The following is a 16,234-nucleotide window of genomic DNA, read 5'->3' as shown; positions in this document are numbered from 1 at the left end:
GGTCTGTTATCAAGCCACTGCTTCAAAAGAAAAGGTACAGCCCAAAATGCACCTTAAAAAGTAAACTTTTGGCCTGACCAGGCGGTTGCTCAGTGGATAGAGCATCGGACTGGGATGCCGAGGACCCAGGTTCGAGACCCTGAGGTCGCCAGCTTGAGCACGGGCTCATCTGGTTTGAGCAAAAGCTCACGGGCTTGGACCCAAGGTCGCTGGCTCAAGCAAGGGGTTACTTTGTCTGCTGAAGGCCCGTGGTCAAGACATATATGAGAAAGCAATCAATGAACTAAGGTGTCGCCACGCACAACGAAAAACTAAAGATTGATGCTTCTCATCTCTCCGTTCCTGTCTGTCTGTCCCTGTCTATCCCTCTCTCTGACTCTCTCTGTTAAAAAAAAAAAAAAGTAAAAGTAAACTTTTGGCCCTGGCCAGGGGTCTTAGTGGATAAGCGTCAACCCAGTACACTGAGGTCACAGATTGGATCTCCACCCAGGGTCATTCGAGAAGCAATTCGAGTGCACAACTAAGTAGAACAACAACTTAATGCTCCTCTCAATGAAAAAAAATTTTTTTAAATAAAGTTAACTTGTGAACTCACTATTTGGGGGAAAGAATTGTGAACCATCTAAGCAAGCTGGAAAAATTCATGTTAAGGTGGGTTGTATCACACATCTGAGATGGGAAAATATAAACAGCTACTTATATTTTTTGTTACAAAGTAAAGGATTTATTTTGCACTCTTGAAATGCCTTTTATTTGGCTTTAGATCATTGTTTCTTTAATTAAATGAGATTATCACAGATGAAGGTGACCGCCTAGACTGCCGCATAGTAGTAAAACATCACCCTGGCTCTGTTCTGAGCATGGTGCACAGCACTTGTGGGGGCGACACTAGAACTTGCTGCCCTAACATGAAAGAAGACAGATCACTTGATAATTTAAGGTAGGCAGTTGTTAAAAGTTGGTGCTTGGTAGTATGATTTATATTACTTGAAGCCACTGGTGATTCCTAAAAGTTCTATATTTATGAACATAATAGTTTGGAATAAAAAAGACTCAAGAGCCTAAGAAAAGGTATTTACATCCCCCTAAAGTGTACCACAGTGTGAAACTGCTTGCCTTAATGTAGTAGGCTCCTATAGTCAAGTCTGCTGGAAAAGTTCAGAGTGAAGGTAAGTCCTTGAGAATAAAGCTTATTCCCTAGGAATAATGAACAATTTCATGGCCAAAATGCAGTTTTCTAAACCCTCTATGACAGTCCAGTGATGTGACCTGAGCCTCTGTTAAGATGGATCTAATTTCCTTTTCTTCGTGTCCTTACTCTTCCTGTAGGAATCGCAGTTTCCTAATAAGAAAAGTTATTAAAATATAGCTGCCATGATTGTAAAGTAAACATAGCTAGTACTGTAATTTCTGAATTATATTAATGATCCTAATTTAAACTAAAAATCTAAGAATGAACATTGTTATGAGGAAAGTACCCTTCTCTTAAGCCCAATTTGCAGTAATCATGATGTCCCACTTTTCACAGGAAGCACTCCTGATGCAGCCATGCTCAAGCTTCCCACAACTGTTAGGGCTTAATCAGGACCCCAAAGGACATGCTCTGGCTCTCAAGCCAGTCATCTGTTTTACTGCACTACTATCTCTCTATCCTGCTTCCATCAGCCTTTCAAAATGGAATATCGTTCCTCCCTTCAAACTTACAGAATTAAACTAGGTTCTCCCTTCAAATTTTTGTTCCTACAACACTACTACCTGCTATGTGCTGGTTGACAGTGGAAGTTTGGAGATGCCAAGGTTCACGTTTTGCTTGTGGATTCTGGTGGCAAACACTCTGTGGGGTCACCATCTGGTTCTGCAGTACTGGTGTGGCAGCAGCCCAGTGTGGTTCTGGTCTAGACAAGGGTTGAACAACACTGTCCCCTGCATCTGGAGCCATAACCCACATTTCAAAACTGTCTGCAAGGACAGAGAGCACAGGAAAATGTAACATCAACAAACAAGGAAGTGTTTCATAAGATATCCCATGCTTTGAGTGCCCTATGGTAGTTTTTAAATTTCTCTGTCCCCAACCCCCAAAAGTACACTGAAGCTTCTCTTAGGTTAGAACAATAGAGGAGCTGAATCTGTGCTACTAGTCAGAAATGCCATCAGTCCATTCTTCCTTTTTCCTAAAACTCCATGGGGCTATACAACAAAAGATTTTTATGACTCTTTTAAAGTGCATTTGTAACTACCAAAGGGATCCAGCACAGTAACTTCCAGCATTTCATAGACATTTCCTGATTAATACTTAGCATTCTTTTAGCTCCTACTGACCTGCAGGGAAGTCTTTCTCCGAGAGTGGTCCTGCACCATTAGCGATGGGAGCGCTGTGCTTCACAAGTGCCACTGGCTCTGCTGCAGTCACACACAGAGAGACCACAGCAGTACTTCGTTAGATGGCGCAGCCTCAGAAGTGCAAAGCTTCCTGGGGTTACACTGGTTGATAGCACAGCCAGTAGCAGAATTCAAGATTCCCGAGTCCCAATCCTACCTATAGATCTATACAAGATTTAAAATAGTACTTTTTCTTCCTACCCAATTAGGAGGAAACCATTTATTTCTCCTTTAGTGGCAAAAATAGAAGAGTTATTAGAAGACATCTGGGCTAGCTTTTAAAGCTATAGCCCTTGTTGCCCTGGCTGGATAGCTCAGTTGGTTAAAGCATCTTCCAGAAGAGCGAAAGTTGCTGATTCAATCCCTGGTCAGGGCACATACAGGAATAGATCAACGTTCCTGCCTCTCTCTTTTCCCCCTTGCTCTCTAAAATCAATAAAATGAAAATCTAAAAAAAATTAAAGACATAGCCCTTGTTTCAATAAAGAAAGTCTAGAGCAGTTCAATATAGAATTCAGTATAGAAAAACCAATATAGACTGGTCTGTGGTGGCGCAGTGGATAGAGCATTGATCTGAAAAGCTGAGGTTGCTGGTTCAAAACCCTGGGTTTGCCTGGTCAAGGCACATATGTCAAGCAGCCAATGAACAACTAAAGTGAAGCAACTACGAGTTGATACTTCTTGCTCTCCCCTCCTCTCTCTCCTCTAATACCAATAAGTAAAATCTTAAAAAAGAAGAAGAAAAAGAAAAACCAACATAAACAGTGACTGGTGGAATAAGGATGGGGGAAAGACCTAGAGGACACTCCTCCACCCCTCAACCCCAAAGACTTCTGCAACGGCTTGGAAGTTAAAGATCTAGAATAAATTTTTTATTAAGAACATCCCCAGCACAGTAAGTTGGGTTTTTCTCCCTACATTAATATCAGCCTCAGTGCTGAGAGGCTTTTTTTTTTTTTTTTTTTTTTTTTTTTTTAGAGACAGAGAGAGAGTCAGAGTAAGGAATAGACAGGGACAGACAGGAACTGGAGAGATGAGAAGCATCAATCATTAGTTTTTCGTTGCGCATTGCGACACCTTAATTGCTCATTGATTGCCTTCCCATACGTGCCTTGACCATGGGCCTTCAGCAGACCGAGTAACCCCTTGCTCAAGCCAGCAACCTTGGGTCCAAGCTGGTGAATTTTTGCTCAAACCAGATGAGCCTGCGCTCAAGCTGGCGACGTCCGGTCTCAAACCTGGGTCTTCTGCATCCCAGTCCGACGCTCTATCCACTGCGCCACCGCCTGGTCAGGCCCTGAGAGGCATATTAATGTAAGCAAGTCCTCTATGAACTTCATAATTCTTAGGGGGAAGCTAGGCAAAAATCCAACTGGTATGGAAAAAATAACTTCTATATACTACTCCCACTGTATCTGGACTCTGAAATTACCTCAAGTTTGAAGGTAAGTAGTTGCCAAAAATCCCCGTTACCTTCAAACTCAAATTTGCCTTAGAGTGGCTGAGAAAGGGTTTATAATGCAGAAACAGCAAGTTTTTCTGCATAACTGAAGTAAAAAAAAAAAAAGTTCTATGAAATTTCTAGTTCCAGATTTTGTCAGGCCCATTTCCTTTATTCCTCCCCAGAAGATTAGTGTCTTTAGAAATGGGGAGATTTACAGCAGGATTTCACTCTCTTAATTTTTTGGACTCCTCTATTACATGTGTATCTTGAGGGAAGTCTGACCTCCAGTTTGGAGCTAACCACACTGCTGGCAGAGGATCAGGTCCCTCAGTCAACAAACCTTCCCTGGGTAGGTACACCTCCCTGAACCCTCGACTCCCCTCCTTCTCACAAACCCCGATTCTTCTTTTCAACAGATGGAGCAGATTGTTGAGCTTGCTGCTGTTTCTCCATTTGCTCCCGGAACTGCTGCTGCAACTGTTTCTGCCGGAGTTTCCGCTGGTAGGTAGCATCACTCTCCACAGCAGAGCGTGCCAGGCTCCTGCAGCAGAAGAGCAGCAAGGTGGGAGTGAGTTCCTGAGTTCACTGCATAAGTGCCCAGTTCCTAAGGGAGCACACAAACCAATCTGCTGGCCTGGAGGTAGAAAGGGAGATTTCTGAGACAAGAGAAGACAGAGGAAAGGAATGGGGGAGGTAGGCCCCGTACCGGGAGCTGCTATCCTTATCCCTCAATGTCACCATGTGGGGATCATCTGAGTGACCTGGTCTGCAAGGGGAGGTCACCTCCTGTGGTTCTGTGGGTCCCAGAGCCATGTTCTGGCAGCAGCTGCTGTATCTTGCTTGTTCCACAGATGGTTCAAAATCTTGTCTCTTTGCTTTAGTTAAATCCACTTCAAGAGGCAACTAATAAGGGAAGAAAGGGGGATAATTTCCACCAGCCACTTTTCCCCTTCCTTTCTTCTGTCTGACTTAAAGATCTAGACTCCTAGTAAACAGCATTTGGCAATCCTCTATCCATCATGCCTTCTAGGTCCTGAGAAGCTAAAACAGAAGATCTAAAATTTCAAGTAATATTTTTAATGACATGAGGAGTTAAACAATTTCATTTTCTATGTTGTATTAATAAAATTTATTTTTTTAAATTTGAATATTCATTTTGGAAGAGAGAGAGAAAGGGGAAGGAGCAGGAAGCATCAACTCCTATACGTGCCTTGACCAGGCAAGCCCAGGGTTTTGAACTGGCGACCTCAGCATTCCAGGTCAACACTTTATCCACTGCGCCACCCCAGGTCAGGCCCTCATCTTCTTTTTATTTTTATTTTTTATTTTTTGTATTTTTCTGAAGCTGGAAACGGGGAGGTAGTCAGACAGACTCCTGCATGGGCCCAACCGGGATCCACCCGTCACACCCACCAGGGGGCAATGCTCTGCCCATCTGGGGTGTCGCTCTGTTGCGACCAGAGCCACTCTAGTGCCTGGGGCAGAGGCCAAGGAGCCATCCCCAGCGCCTGGGCCATCTTTGCTCCAATGGAGCCTTGGCTGCGGGAGGGGAAGAGAGAGACAGAGAGGAAGGAGAGGGGGAGGGGTGGAGAAGCAGATGGGCGCTTCTTCTGTGTGCCCTGGCCGGGAATCGAACCCAGGACTTCTGCACGCCAGGCCGACGCTTTACCACTGAGCCAACCGGCCAGGGCCCTCATCTTCTTTTTTAATGGCAATTACCATAGAATCTTTGTGGATACCTCCACCTTCTCTGACCTCCATGCCAGAACTTCCCCTGCAAACACAACACACGTCACAGAAAAAGCAGTCTGCTGTGGCACAATGCAGTGTCCCCTCAAATGGCAGGAAGAAGAAAACTTAAAAAGCACCGACAAAGGCCCTGGCCAGTTGGCTCAGTGGTAGAGCGTCAGCCTGGCGTGCAGGAGTCCCGGGTTCGATTCCCGGCCAGGGCACACAGGAGAAGCGTCCATCTGCTTCTCCACCCCTCCCCCTCTCCTTCCTCTCTATCTCTCTCTTCCCCTCCCTCAGCCGAAGCTCCATTGGAGTCAAGTTGGCCCAGGCGCTGAGGATGGCTCTACGGCCTCTGCCCCAGGCGCTAGAGTGGCTCTGGTTGCAACAGAGCAACACCCCAGATGGGCAGAGCATCGCCCCCTGGTGGGTGTGACGGGTGGATCCCGGTCGGGCGCATGCAGGAGTCTGTCTGACTGCCTCCCCGTTTCCAACTTCAGAAAAATACAAAAAAAAAAAAAAGCACGGACAAAGGTTGTGGGACAGGACAGCAGCTGGGGCAGTTCCCGCATCTAACCACAGGAGAGTGTGAGACTATCTGTTCAGAGACTCTGGCAGGTTGTTTCACTTTCAAGCCATGAGTATTACAGAAACCCAGAGCTTTTTCACTTGGAAGAACTTTTCTCTCATAATATGGATACTGGTACAATAATTAAAAATAAAGGAATGAGTTGACTACATTTTGATAAAGACAACCTGAAAATGAAAATCATACTATGAAATTTCTCATATACATTGGAAAGAAAATGAGTAGGTTAAAAAGAAATGAGCTTATGCTACAACATGGATTGAGAACCTTACGCTAAGTAAAATAGCCTATCACAAAAGGACAAATATGTATGATTCAATTTATATGAGGTACATAGAGTTGTCAAAATCAGACAGAAAGTGGACTGGTGTCTGACCTGTGGTGGCGCAGTGGATAAAGCGTCAACCTGGAATGCTGAGGTCGCCAGTTCAAAACCCTAAGCCTGCCCAGTCAAGGCACATGAGTTGATGCTTCCTGCTCCTCAACCCTCTCCTCCTTTTCTCTCTCTCTCTCTATCCGCTCTAAAATCAATAAATAAAATCTTAAAAAAAAAAAAAAAAAAAGGGCCCTGGCCAATGGCTCAGTAGTAGAATGTCAAGTCAGCCTAGCATGTAGATGTTCAGGGTTGGATTCCCAGTCAGGGCACATGGGAGAAGCAACCATCTGCTTCTCTACCCTTCCCTCTCCTCTTCCCCCTCCCCTCCTCTTTCTCTCTCTTTCTCCTCCCAGGATTGATTCAAGTGTATTGGCCCCAGGTGCTGAGAATGGCTCCATGGAGCTTCTGCCTCAGGCACTAAAAGTAGCTTGGTTATACTTGAAAAAATAAAAAAATAAAAGTAGCTTGGTTATGAGCATGGCCTGAAATGGGCAGAGCATCAGCCCCAGTGGGGGGGAATTTGGGAGTCTGTCTCTCTATCCACCCTCTCTCACTTGGAAAAGAAGGGAAAAAAATGGTCTAGGAGTTGCCAGAGGCTGATTAGGGAAGTGGGGAGTGATTGTTTAATGATAGTCGTCTACGGCCATACCACCCTGAACGCGCCCAATCTCGTCTGTTTAATGATAGTTTCAATTTTATAAGAAGAGTTATAGAAACATGATGGTGAGGCTTGCACAACATAATCAATGTATCTAACACCACTGAACCATATACCTTTAAATAGTCAAGATGGTAAATTTCATTATGTATATTTTACTACAATAACAAGTTGAAAAAAGTCAGAAATGAGCTTTGAAAAAAATTAGAAAGATTGCCAATGCTAAGTGCTTTGGAGGCTATGGAACAATTGGTGTTCTGATACACAGTGGTGCGGGAGTGATTAGTACACCACACCAGAAACTGAAGACGCTGCTAAAACTAAGAGTTTGCTATCCTCTGACTTGACCCAGTAATTCCCTAGATAAACAAGTATGTATGTGACCAAAACACATGTAAAGCCTGACCAGGCGGTGGCACAGTGGATGGACCGTCGGAGTGGGACACGGAAGACCCAGGTTCGAGACCCCAAGGTTACCGGCTTGAGCACAGGCTCATCTGGTTTGAGCAAGGCTCACCAGCTTGGGCCAAGGTCGCTGGCTTGAGCAAGGGGTCACTTGGTCTGCTGTAGCCACCCAATCAAGGCACATGTGAGAAAACAATCAATGAACAACTAAGGTGCCACAATGAGGACTTGATGCTTCTCATCTCTCTCCCTTCCTGTCTGTCCCAAACTGTCTCTCTCTCTGTCTCTCTCTGTCTCACACACACACACACACACACACACACACACACTCACAAACACATGTACAAGAATGTTAACAGCAGCCCAAAAGCTACAAAAGTCTCAAGTCTTAAAGTCTGAATGGGAAAAAACTGTGGGACACTTGTGCAATAGAAAAGTGTACGGCAATGAAAATGCCACATGCAACATGAGTGAATCTCATAAACACGCTGAATGAAAGCCAGACACAAAACTTTTATCCCAAAAAGTATAAAATAGTCAAAACTAATCTATGTTGTTAAAAGTGGTTTTCCTTGGTGGTGATGAGAAGGGGAGGGGTTGGCAGTGACTGCAAGGGACACAATTGAGACTTCTAGAATACTGATAATGTTTTGTCTTGATTTAGATGCTGGTTAATGTGGATGTGTCTAAGATATGTGCCCTTTTTTTTTTTTCTGAAGTGAGAACCTGGGTGGCAGAGAGACAGACTCCTGCAAGCACCCAACCAGGATCCACTCGATATGCCCACCAGGGGGAGATGCTCTGCCCTTCTGGGCCATTGCTCCGACCGGAGCCATTCTAGCACCTGAGGCGAAGGCCATGGAGCCATCCTCAGCACCAGAGCTAATTTTGCTCCAATGGAGCCTTGGCTTTGGGAGGGAAAGAGAGAGACAGAGAAATAGAGAGAAAGGAGAGGGGGAAGGGTGGAGAAGCAGATGGGCGCTTCTCCTGTGTGCCCTGGCCGGGAGCCAGGCCGACACTGTACCACTGAGCCAACCAGCCAGGGCCTAAGATATATGCCCTTGTCTACATGCCTCTATGTACTTAATACTTCAATCAATTTTTATAAAGCTCAAACTATACAATTTCATGTATATAATGTTAAAAAACAGAAAAAAAAATCTATGAGGCTAGATGTCAGAAGTTAGGACAGTAGTTACTTTTGAAATGAAAAAGTCAAGGCAGTGAAAGGGAGGGGAAAGTACAGTTCTGAGGTGCTGGTAATGTTCTGTTTCCCTACTGAGGAGGCAAACGCGTCACTTCTAAAAACTCATCAGCCTAGGCCCTGGCCGGTTGGCTCAGCGGTAGAGCGTCGGCCTGGCGTGCGGGGGACCCGGGTTCGATTCCCGGCCAGGGCACATAGGAGAAGCACCCATTTGCTTCTCCAACCCCCCCTCCTTCCTCTCTGTCTCTCTCTTCCCCTCCCGCAGCCAAGGCTCCATTGGAGCAAAGATGGCCCGGGCGCTGGGGATGGCTCCTTGGCCTCTGCCCCAGGCGCTAGAGTGGCTCTGGTCGCAGCAGAGCATCGCCCCCTGGTGGGCAGAGCATCGCCCCCTGGTGGGCGTGCCGGGTGGATCCCGGTCGGGCACATGCGAGAGTCTGTCTGACTGTCTCTCCCCGTTTCCAGCTTCAGAAAAAAAAAAACAAAATAAAAAAAAACAAACAAAAAACCCTCATCAGCCTATGCCATTATGATTTGTGCAGTTATCTGTGTGTATATTGTATGTCATTTAAGAAATTCATTTTTAAAATAAGAGCAGAAAAGAGAGAGAGTGATATCAGCAAAGTGGTAGACTAGGAAGCTCCAGACCTTCCCCCTACAGACAGAGTTAACAGCAGTGTAAAGATCACCTTTGTGAGAACGCCAGTGACCAGATTAGAAGCTATAGCACTGAGTCCAACATTCAACCAAGATTCCAAGTCCTAGACAAGAAAAAGCTGTAGATGTTCATCACCATCCAATTAGAGTTATAAGAAATACTAACAGGACTTCTATAAGAAAATATCAGAAATATGAATAATAAAATGGCAATAACTACATAAATGTAAATAGATTAAGTGCTCCAATGAAAAGACAAAGGGTGGCTGAATGGACAAGAAAACTAAATCCACAGATATGCTGCCTACAGGACACCCACTTCAGATTGAAAGCACACAGACTGAAAGGGAAGGGATGGAAAAAGTATTTCATGCAAATGGAAATGAAAAAAAAAATGAAGTAACAATCCTTTTGTCACACAAAATAGGCTCACCTGATGGCACAGTGGATAGAGCATCAGACTGGGACACAGAGGACCCAGGTTCAAGACCCCAAGGTCACCAGCTTGAGTGCGGGCTCATCTGGTTTGAGCAAAAGCTCACCAGCTTGAACCCAAGGTTGCTGGCTTGAGCAAGGGGTCACTCGGTCTGCTGGAGCTCCCCACTCCCCCCAGTCAAGACACATATGAGAAAGTAATCAATGAACAATGAAGGTGCTGCAACGAAGAATTGATGCTTCTCATCTCTCTCCCTTCCTATCTGTCCCTATCTGTCCCTCTCTCTGTCAAAACAAACAAACAAACAAAAAAATAGGCTCTAAAACAAAAACTATAATGACTATAACAAGAAACAAAGAATACATAACAATAAAAGGATCAATCTAACAGAAGGGTGTAACACAAAAAGACCCTCAATAGCCAGAGCAGTCCTGAGAAAAAAAGAATAAAGCTTGAAGTATCACACTACCTGACTTCAAATTATACTATAAAGGTATATAATAATCAAAACAACATGGTATTGGCAGAAAAACAGACACACAGACCAATGGAACAGAATTGAGAGCCCAGAAATAAAACCTCATGAATATGGTAAATAATTTGACAAAAAAGCCAAAAACACATAATAGAGAAAAGAAAGCCTCTTTAATAAATGGTGCTGGGCCCTGGCTGGTTGGCTCAGTGGTAGAGCGTCGGCCTGGCATGCAGGAGTCCCAGGTTCGATTCCCGGCCAGGGCACACAGGAGAAGCACCCATCTGCTTCTCCACCCCTCCCCCTCTCCTTTCTCTCTGTTTCTCACTTCCCCTCCCGCAGCCAAGGCTCCATTGGAGCAAAGTTGGCCCGGGCACTGAGGATGGCTCCATGGCCTCTGCCTCAGGCGCTAGAATGGCTCTGGTTGCAACAGAGCAATGCCCCAGATGGGCAGAGCATCACCCTCTGGTGGGTGTGCCGGGTGGATCCCGGTCGGGTGCATGCAGGAGTCTGTCTGACTGCCTCCCAGTTTCCAACTTCAGAAAAATACAAATAAATAAATAAATAAATGGTGCTGGGAAAATTGGAAAGCCACATGCAAAAGAATTAAACTGGATACAATTTGTCCCCTTGCACAAAAATTAATTCAGAGTGATCAAAGACCTAAATATAAGATCTGAAACAATAAATTACATAGAAGAAAAGATAGGTACTAAACTTATGAACCTTGGCTGTAGAAAACATTTAATGAATTTGACCCCAAAGACAAGGGAAGTACAGGCAAAAATAAATGAATGGGACTATGTCAAACTAAAAATCTGCACATCAAAAGAAACTGACAACAAAACAAAAAGGCAGCCAAATAAATGAAAGATGATATTTGCAAACAGCTCCAATAAGGGGTTAATATCCAAATATATAAAGAACTCATAAAGCTCAGCAACAAACTATCCAATTAAAAAATGAGGAGAGGACCTGAAAAGACGCTTCTTTCGTGAAGACATAGAAACAACAAATAAATATATGAAAAGATGCTCATCTTCATTAGCTATTAGAAAAACACAAATCAAAACTACAATGAGATACCACCTCACACCTGTTAGATTGGCTATTATCAGCAAGACAGGTAATAACAAGTGTTGGAGAGGCTGTGGAGAAAAAGGAATCCTCATCCACTGATGGTGGGAATGTAAATGAGTACAACCATTATGGAAGAAAGTATGGTGGTTCCTCAAAAAATTAAGAATTACCATATGACACAGCAATCCCCCTACTGGGTATCTACTTCCAAAACTCAAAAACATTAGTACATAATGATACATGCAACCCATGTTCTTTGCAGCATTATTCACAGTGGCCAAGACATGGAAACAACCAAAGTGTCCTCAAGAGAAAATTGGATCAAGAAGATGTGGTACATATATACAATGGAATACTACTCAGCCATAAAAAAATATGAGGCCTGGCCTGTGGTGGCGCAGTGGATAAAGCGTCCACCTGGAAATGTGGAGGTTGCCCTGGGCTTGCCTGGTCAAGGCACATATGGGAGTTGATGCTTCCAGCTCCTCCCCACCTTCTCTCTCTGTCTCCCTCTCTGTCTCTCTCTCTCCCTTTCTCTCTCCTCTCTAAAATGAATAAATAAAATTCAAAAAAAAAGATGAAATACTGCCATTTATGACAACATGGATGGACCTTGAGAATATTATGCTAAGCAAAATAAGTCAGAAAAAGCTAAGACCTGGCCCTGGCCGGTTGGCTCAGCGGTAGAGCGTCGGCCTGGCGTGCGGGGGACCCGGGTTCGATTCCCGGCCAGGGCACATAGGAGAAGCGCCCATTTGCTTCTCCACCCCCCCCCCCTCCTTCCTCTCTGTCTCTCTCTTCCCCTCCCACAGCCAAGGCTCCAATGGAGCAAAGATGGCCCGGGCGCTGGGGATGGCTCCTTGGCCTCTGCCCCAGGCGCTAGAGTGGCTCTGGTCGCGCGGCAGGGGACGCCCCGGAGGGGCAGAGCATCGCGCCCTGGTGGGCAGAGCGTCGCCCCTGGTGGGCGTGCCAGGTGGATCCCGGTCGGGCGCATGCGGGAGTCTGTCTGACTGTCTCTCCCCGTTTCCAGCTTCAGAAAAATACAAAAAAAAAACAAAACAAAAACAAAACAAAAAAAAAGCTAAAACCTATATGATTTCACTCATATCTGGGATATAAAACTGAGACTCACAGACACAGACAGGGAGAGGTGGGTGGAGGACGGGAGTTAAGGGGGCCAAAATACATGGTGACGGAAAAAAGTCTGGCTTTGGGTGATGGGCACACACGCAATGAATAGTTCACAGGCTATGGAGATGTACACCTGAAACCTATGTGTTCCTATGGGTCAATGTCACCCCCTTAAATTTAATTCCTAAGTTAAAAAAATTAGGAAATGACAGTGGTGCCATGGAGGGCTATGTGCTCCTTTTAAGGTTTCAAAGACCATTCCCAACCACAGTTCTCTACACATCAGAGAGAAGTTACATAAATCTCTAGGCTTCAATTTCTTCAGCTGTGAAATAAGGTGACTAATTCCTGCAAGCTCTGATAGTGAAAGAAGTCTGAACTGCATATTCCAGACCCTCTAAATAGCTGAGTCACCTCTCTCTTCATCCCCAGATACTCAACCCATGACACAAGGGAATTAGTTGTATCTACTACAACACACTCCATTCATCCATTTCTAACATACCTGGCGTGGAAGCTTATTTAGTGACCTCAGATAGTCTTTGTCCAGAATACAATTTCCAAGTGCATTCCCAAAGCATCTAAGGGTAAGAAATAAAAAGGCCAACAAGGCTGAGAATTATTATATATAGATATCAGGGAACAGTTACCACTCTGCAAGCTGCTTCTCAAAGGCAGCAGAGGGAATGCACCCTCATACGCCTAGTTATTGCATACCTGCCATCTTCCTGCCCGAGGCTGGGCTGAGAAGACAGCAGTAAGCATAACAGTCACAAGTCCCTGTCCTCATGAGAGGCAGTGAGTATGAAAAGATCGTGAAACCATTCACAAAACCCCATCAGCCGCCTCCTGACAAGGAACACAAATTCCAGAGCAGAGACGTTGCCCCCAAGGGCTGCTCCAAGTCCTCAAAAACAGAAGGCCACACACACTTGGGGGCACAATCCTCCAGGACTCAAGTTCCTTACATGGGATATACGCACTCCTTTACAGGCTACAGCATTGCACATTTTTATTGCATGTCTATACATGTACAGTATTTTTTCTGGTGATCTAATTCACTTCAAATCTCAAAGATATCTATAACCCCAAAAGGTTAACCTGCTCTAAGTTAACTAAAGGACACACACAATAGAGTGCTCAGGTGTGTTAAGGAGCACAAGGAAGCTGTCTACGTGCTTGTGTGGGGAGGTCCCCAGACACATTACTGACTAGAGGAGAAATGAGTGCAAAGTCAAGTGCAGAACAGAGAACACAGTATCTACTACCTCCCCCAAAAGGCAGTATATGCTGAAGCATAGCGTAGCACTGGGAAAATACGAGGGAGAGTAGGAAAGCAAGGCAGACAGGCAGTGAGACTTATGTATTGTGATTTTTTAACAATGGGACTATACTACCTTTTCAAAAACACCAAAACTGCTTTGAAACAAGCATGGAAATGAAGCAGGTTTGACTCCAACCCTTTTTGCTTACCTCAGTGCTCGCTTCAGCCCATCTGTCACTGCCTCCTTCCTTGCCTTCTCCAAAGACAAGGCTTTGGACTTGAGGCCCTCACTAACACCATAGCCCACATCTTCATGATAGGAACCATCCTGGAGGAAGAGGAGTTCAAAGTCTAACATGAAAAGCTGCAGTAGTCTCTGGTTCTATAGCTCTTCTTCTCCTCAAGCAGCAGCGTTCAAACTGGGCAAACATAACCCAAGGGCCCTGCTAAAAGGCACATGGATACAGAAAATTTAAGAGAATCAATTTCTAGTACTGTTTCCTAGAGCTGATCTGCTTGGAAATGTGGCTGTGGTCAAGACAATTCTCCTTTCCCACTGCCTCTTTTACATATAAATGCATACTTCCAACTCATGCCAAATCTCATTACCCAGTGGCACAAAAACTTCTGAGATACCAAACAAAAGGAAATTTTTAAATATTGTATTTAACAGACTCAAATGGTTGGCCAGAAAATCCTTTCACAAGTCATGTGGTATCCACTTCCTGGCCTTAGCCAACAGTGAAGATGCAGCTCACCAAGTTACTAGCACATAGAGAATTTAATATAATTCCTGATGATAGCACTCTGATTTTTGATATATAACTCAGAAAGCATTCAAAGAAATGAATGACACTGTAAGAAAACTCTTTCCATTCCCAGTTTATTTATGTGAGTAATGTTTTTTAGTACTGTTTATAAAAATGAAAAGTCGTACTAGAATTAAGGCTGAATGTTCTGTCTAGGAGAAAGTATCATATTAAACTCTGGATATATAAACTGAAAAGAAAGAAATGGCTTCATCCATATCACTAAGAAATGCATTTTCCATAACATTTTAGTTGTGTTAAGTATAAAAATTTTGATGGAGTATTGCTGTCTCTTAAACACAATTGACTAATCATTGTGTGCTAATAATACCTATAACAGTAACTCAATCCAGAAGAAATTCTGTATTATTTAGAGCCTTCAGGTCACTAGAAATTTACCAAAAAAAATTTAATTTTATACTCACACACTGAGACAAAGAAGTATAATGAAATTATTAATAAAAATATTTCAGTGATAAATTGTTTTAGGATAAAAGCCAATGGAGAAATAAAATGAAAATATGAGTTCAAGAAGAAACAATTTAAGATTTCTTATGCCTGAAGAATAGCTTAAAATAATAGCTTGCTCATGTATTTTTTTTAATGGATGACAGTATTTACTCCTCTATGACATTTAGAATCATTTGGTACATTACAAAAAGATTTAACAGATTTATTTTAGAATGTCAAATTTTATAATATGCCCAAAAATATAGTCTTGCAACTGTTTATATTTGTGGTGGAAACTTTTTTTTTAAGATTTTATTTATTGATTTTAGAGAGAGGAGAGGGAAAGGTGGGGACAAGCAGGAAATATCAACTCATTATTGTAGTAGTTTCTTCTGATATGTGCCTTGACCAGGCAAGCCTGGGGTTACAAACCAGTGACCTCAGTCAGCATTCCAGGTCAATGATTATCCACTGCGCCACCACAGGTCAGGTTTATGGTGAAAACTTTTAAGTGTCAACTTAAAAAATGTACAGAGAACAGGCCAGGTGCCTCAGTGGATAAAGCATTGTCCCAGCATGCTGAGGTCACCAGGTCCACCCTGGGTCAAGGCATGAGTGAGAAGCAATCAATGAGGATACAACTAAATAAATGACTAAGTGGAACAATGAGTTGATGCCCCTCTCGCTCTCTCTTTCTTAAATGGATGGGAAAAATTTTTTTTTAATGTGCAGAGAACAGAGATTTTCAAAATTCTATTAAGGGCCACATGGGAAAGAATGTTTCCATTTTTATTTATTTATTTATTTATTTTACAGAGACAGAGAGTGAGTCAGAGAGAGGGATAGACAGGGACAGACAGACAGGAACGGAGAGAGATGAGAAGCATCAATCATTAGTTTTTCATTGTGCATTGCAACACCTTAGTTGTTCATTGACTGCTTTCTCATATGTGCCTTGACCGCGGGCCTTCAGCAGACCGAGTAACCCCTTGCTGGAGCCAGCGACCTTGGGTTCAAGCTGGTGGGCTTTTCCTCAAACCAGATGAGCCCGCAATCAAGCTGGCGACCTCGGGGTCTCGAACCCGGGTCCTCTGCATCCCAGTCCAACGCTCTATCCACTGCGCCACCGCCTGGTCAGGCATGGGAAAAAATGTT

The 16,234-nt window shown here is 43.9% G+C and overlaps 1 protein-coding gene across 11 annotated transcripts in view; it reads right to left on the bottom strand.

The window, feature by feature from the left end:
* The window catches only part of RAD52 (RAD52 homolog, DNA repair protein), a 51,618-nt gene that overhangs the window by 20,142 nt on the left and 15,242 nt on the right, over positions 1-16,234 (bottom strand). For 8 of the 11 annotated variants that reach the window (XM_066369525.1, XM_066369526.1, XM_066369534.1 and 5 more), the window contains 6 exons: positions 14,030-14,148; positions 13,062-13,137; positions 4,530-4,726; positions 4,219-4,364; positions 2,320-2,400; positions 1,756-1,959 (listed from right to left, as the gene is read on the bottom strand). In XM_066369525.1, the coding sequence (XP_066225622.1) occupies positions 1,756-1,959; positions 2,320-2,400; positions 4,219-4,364; positions 4,530-4,726; positions 13,062-13,137; positions 14,030-14,148 (823 nt within the window). Of the gene's footprint in view, positions 1-747; positions 1,343-1,755; positions 1,960-2,319; positions 2,401-4,218; positions 4,365-4,529; positions 4,727-13,061; positions 13,138-14,029; positions 14,149-16,234 lie in introns of those variants that run through there. The other 3 variants (XM_066369530.1, XM_066369532.1, XM_066369535.1) reach the window with 3 other exon arrangements.

Source organism: Saccopteryx leptura, chromosome 2 (genome assembly GCF_036850995.1).
Source record: "Saccopteryx leptura isolate mSacLep1 chromosome 2, mSacLep1_pri_phased_curated, whole genome shotgun sequence".
Classification (NCBI taxonomy): Eukaryota; Metazoa; Chordata; class Mammalia; order Chiroptera; family Emballonuridae; genus Saccopteryx; species Saccopteryx leptura.
This window is presented reverse-complemented; position numbering and strand designations above follow the sequence as displayed.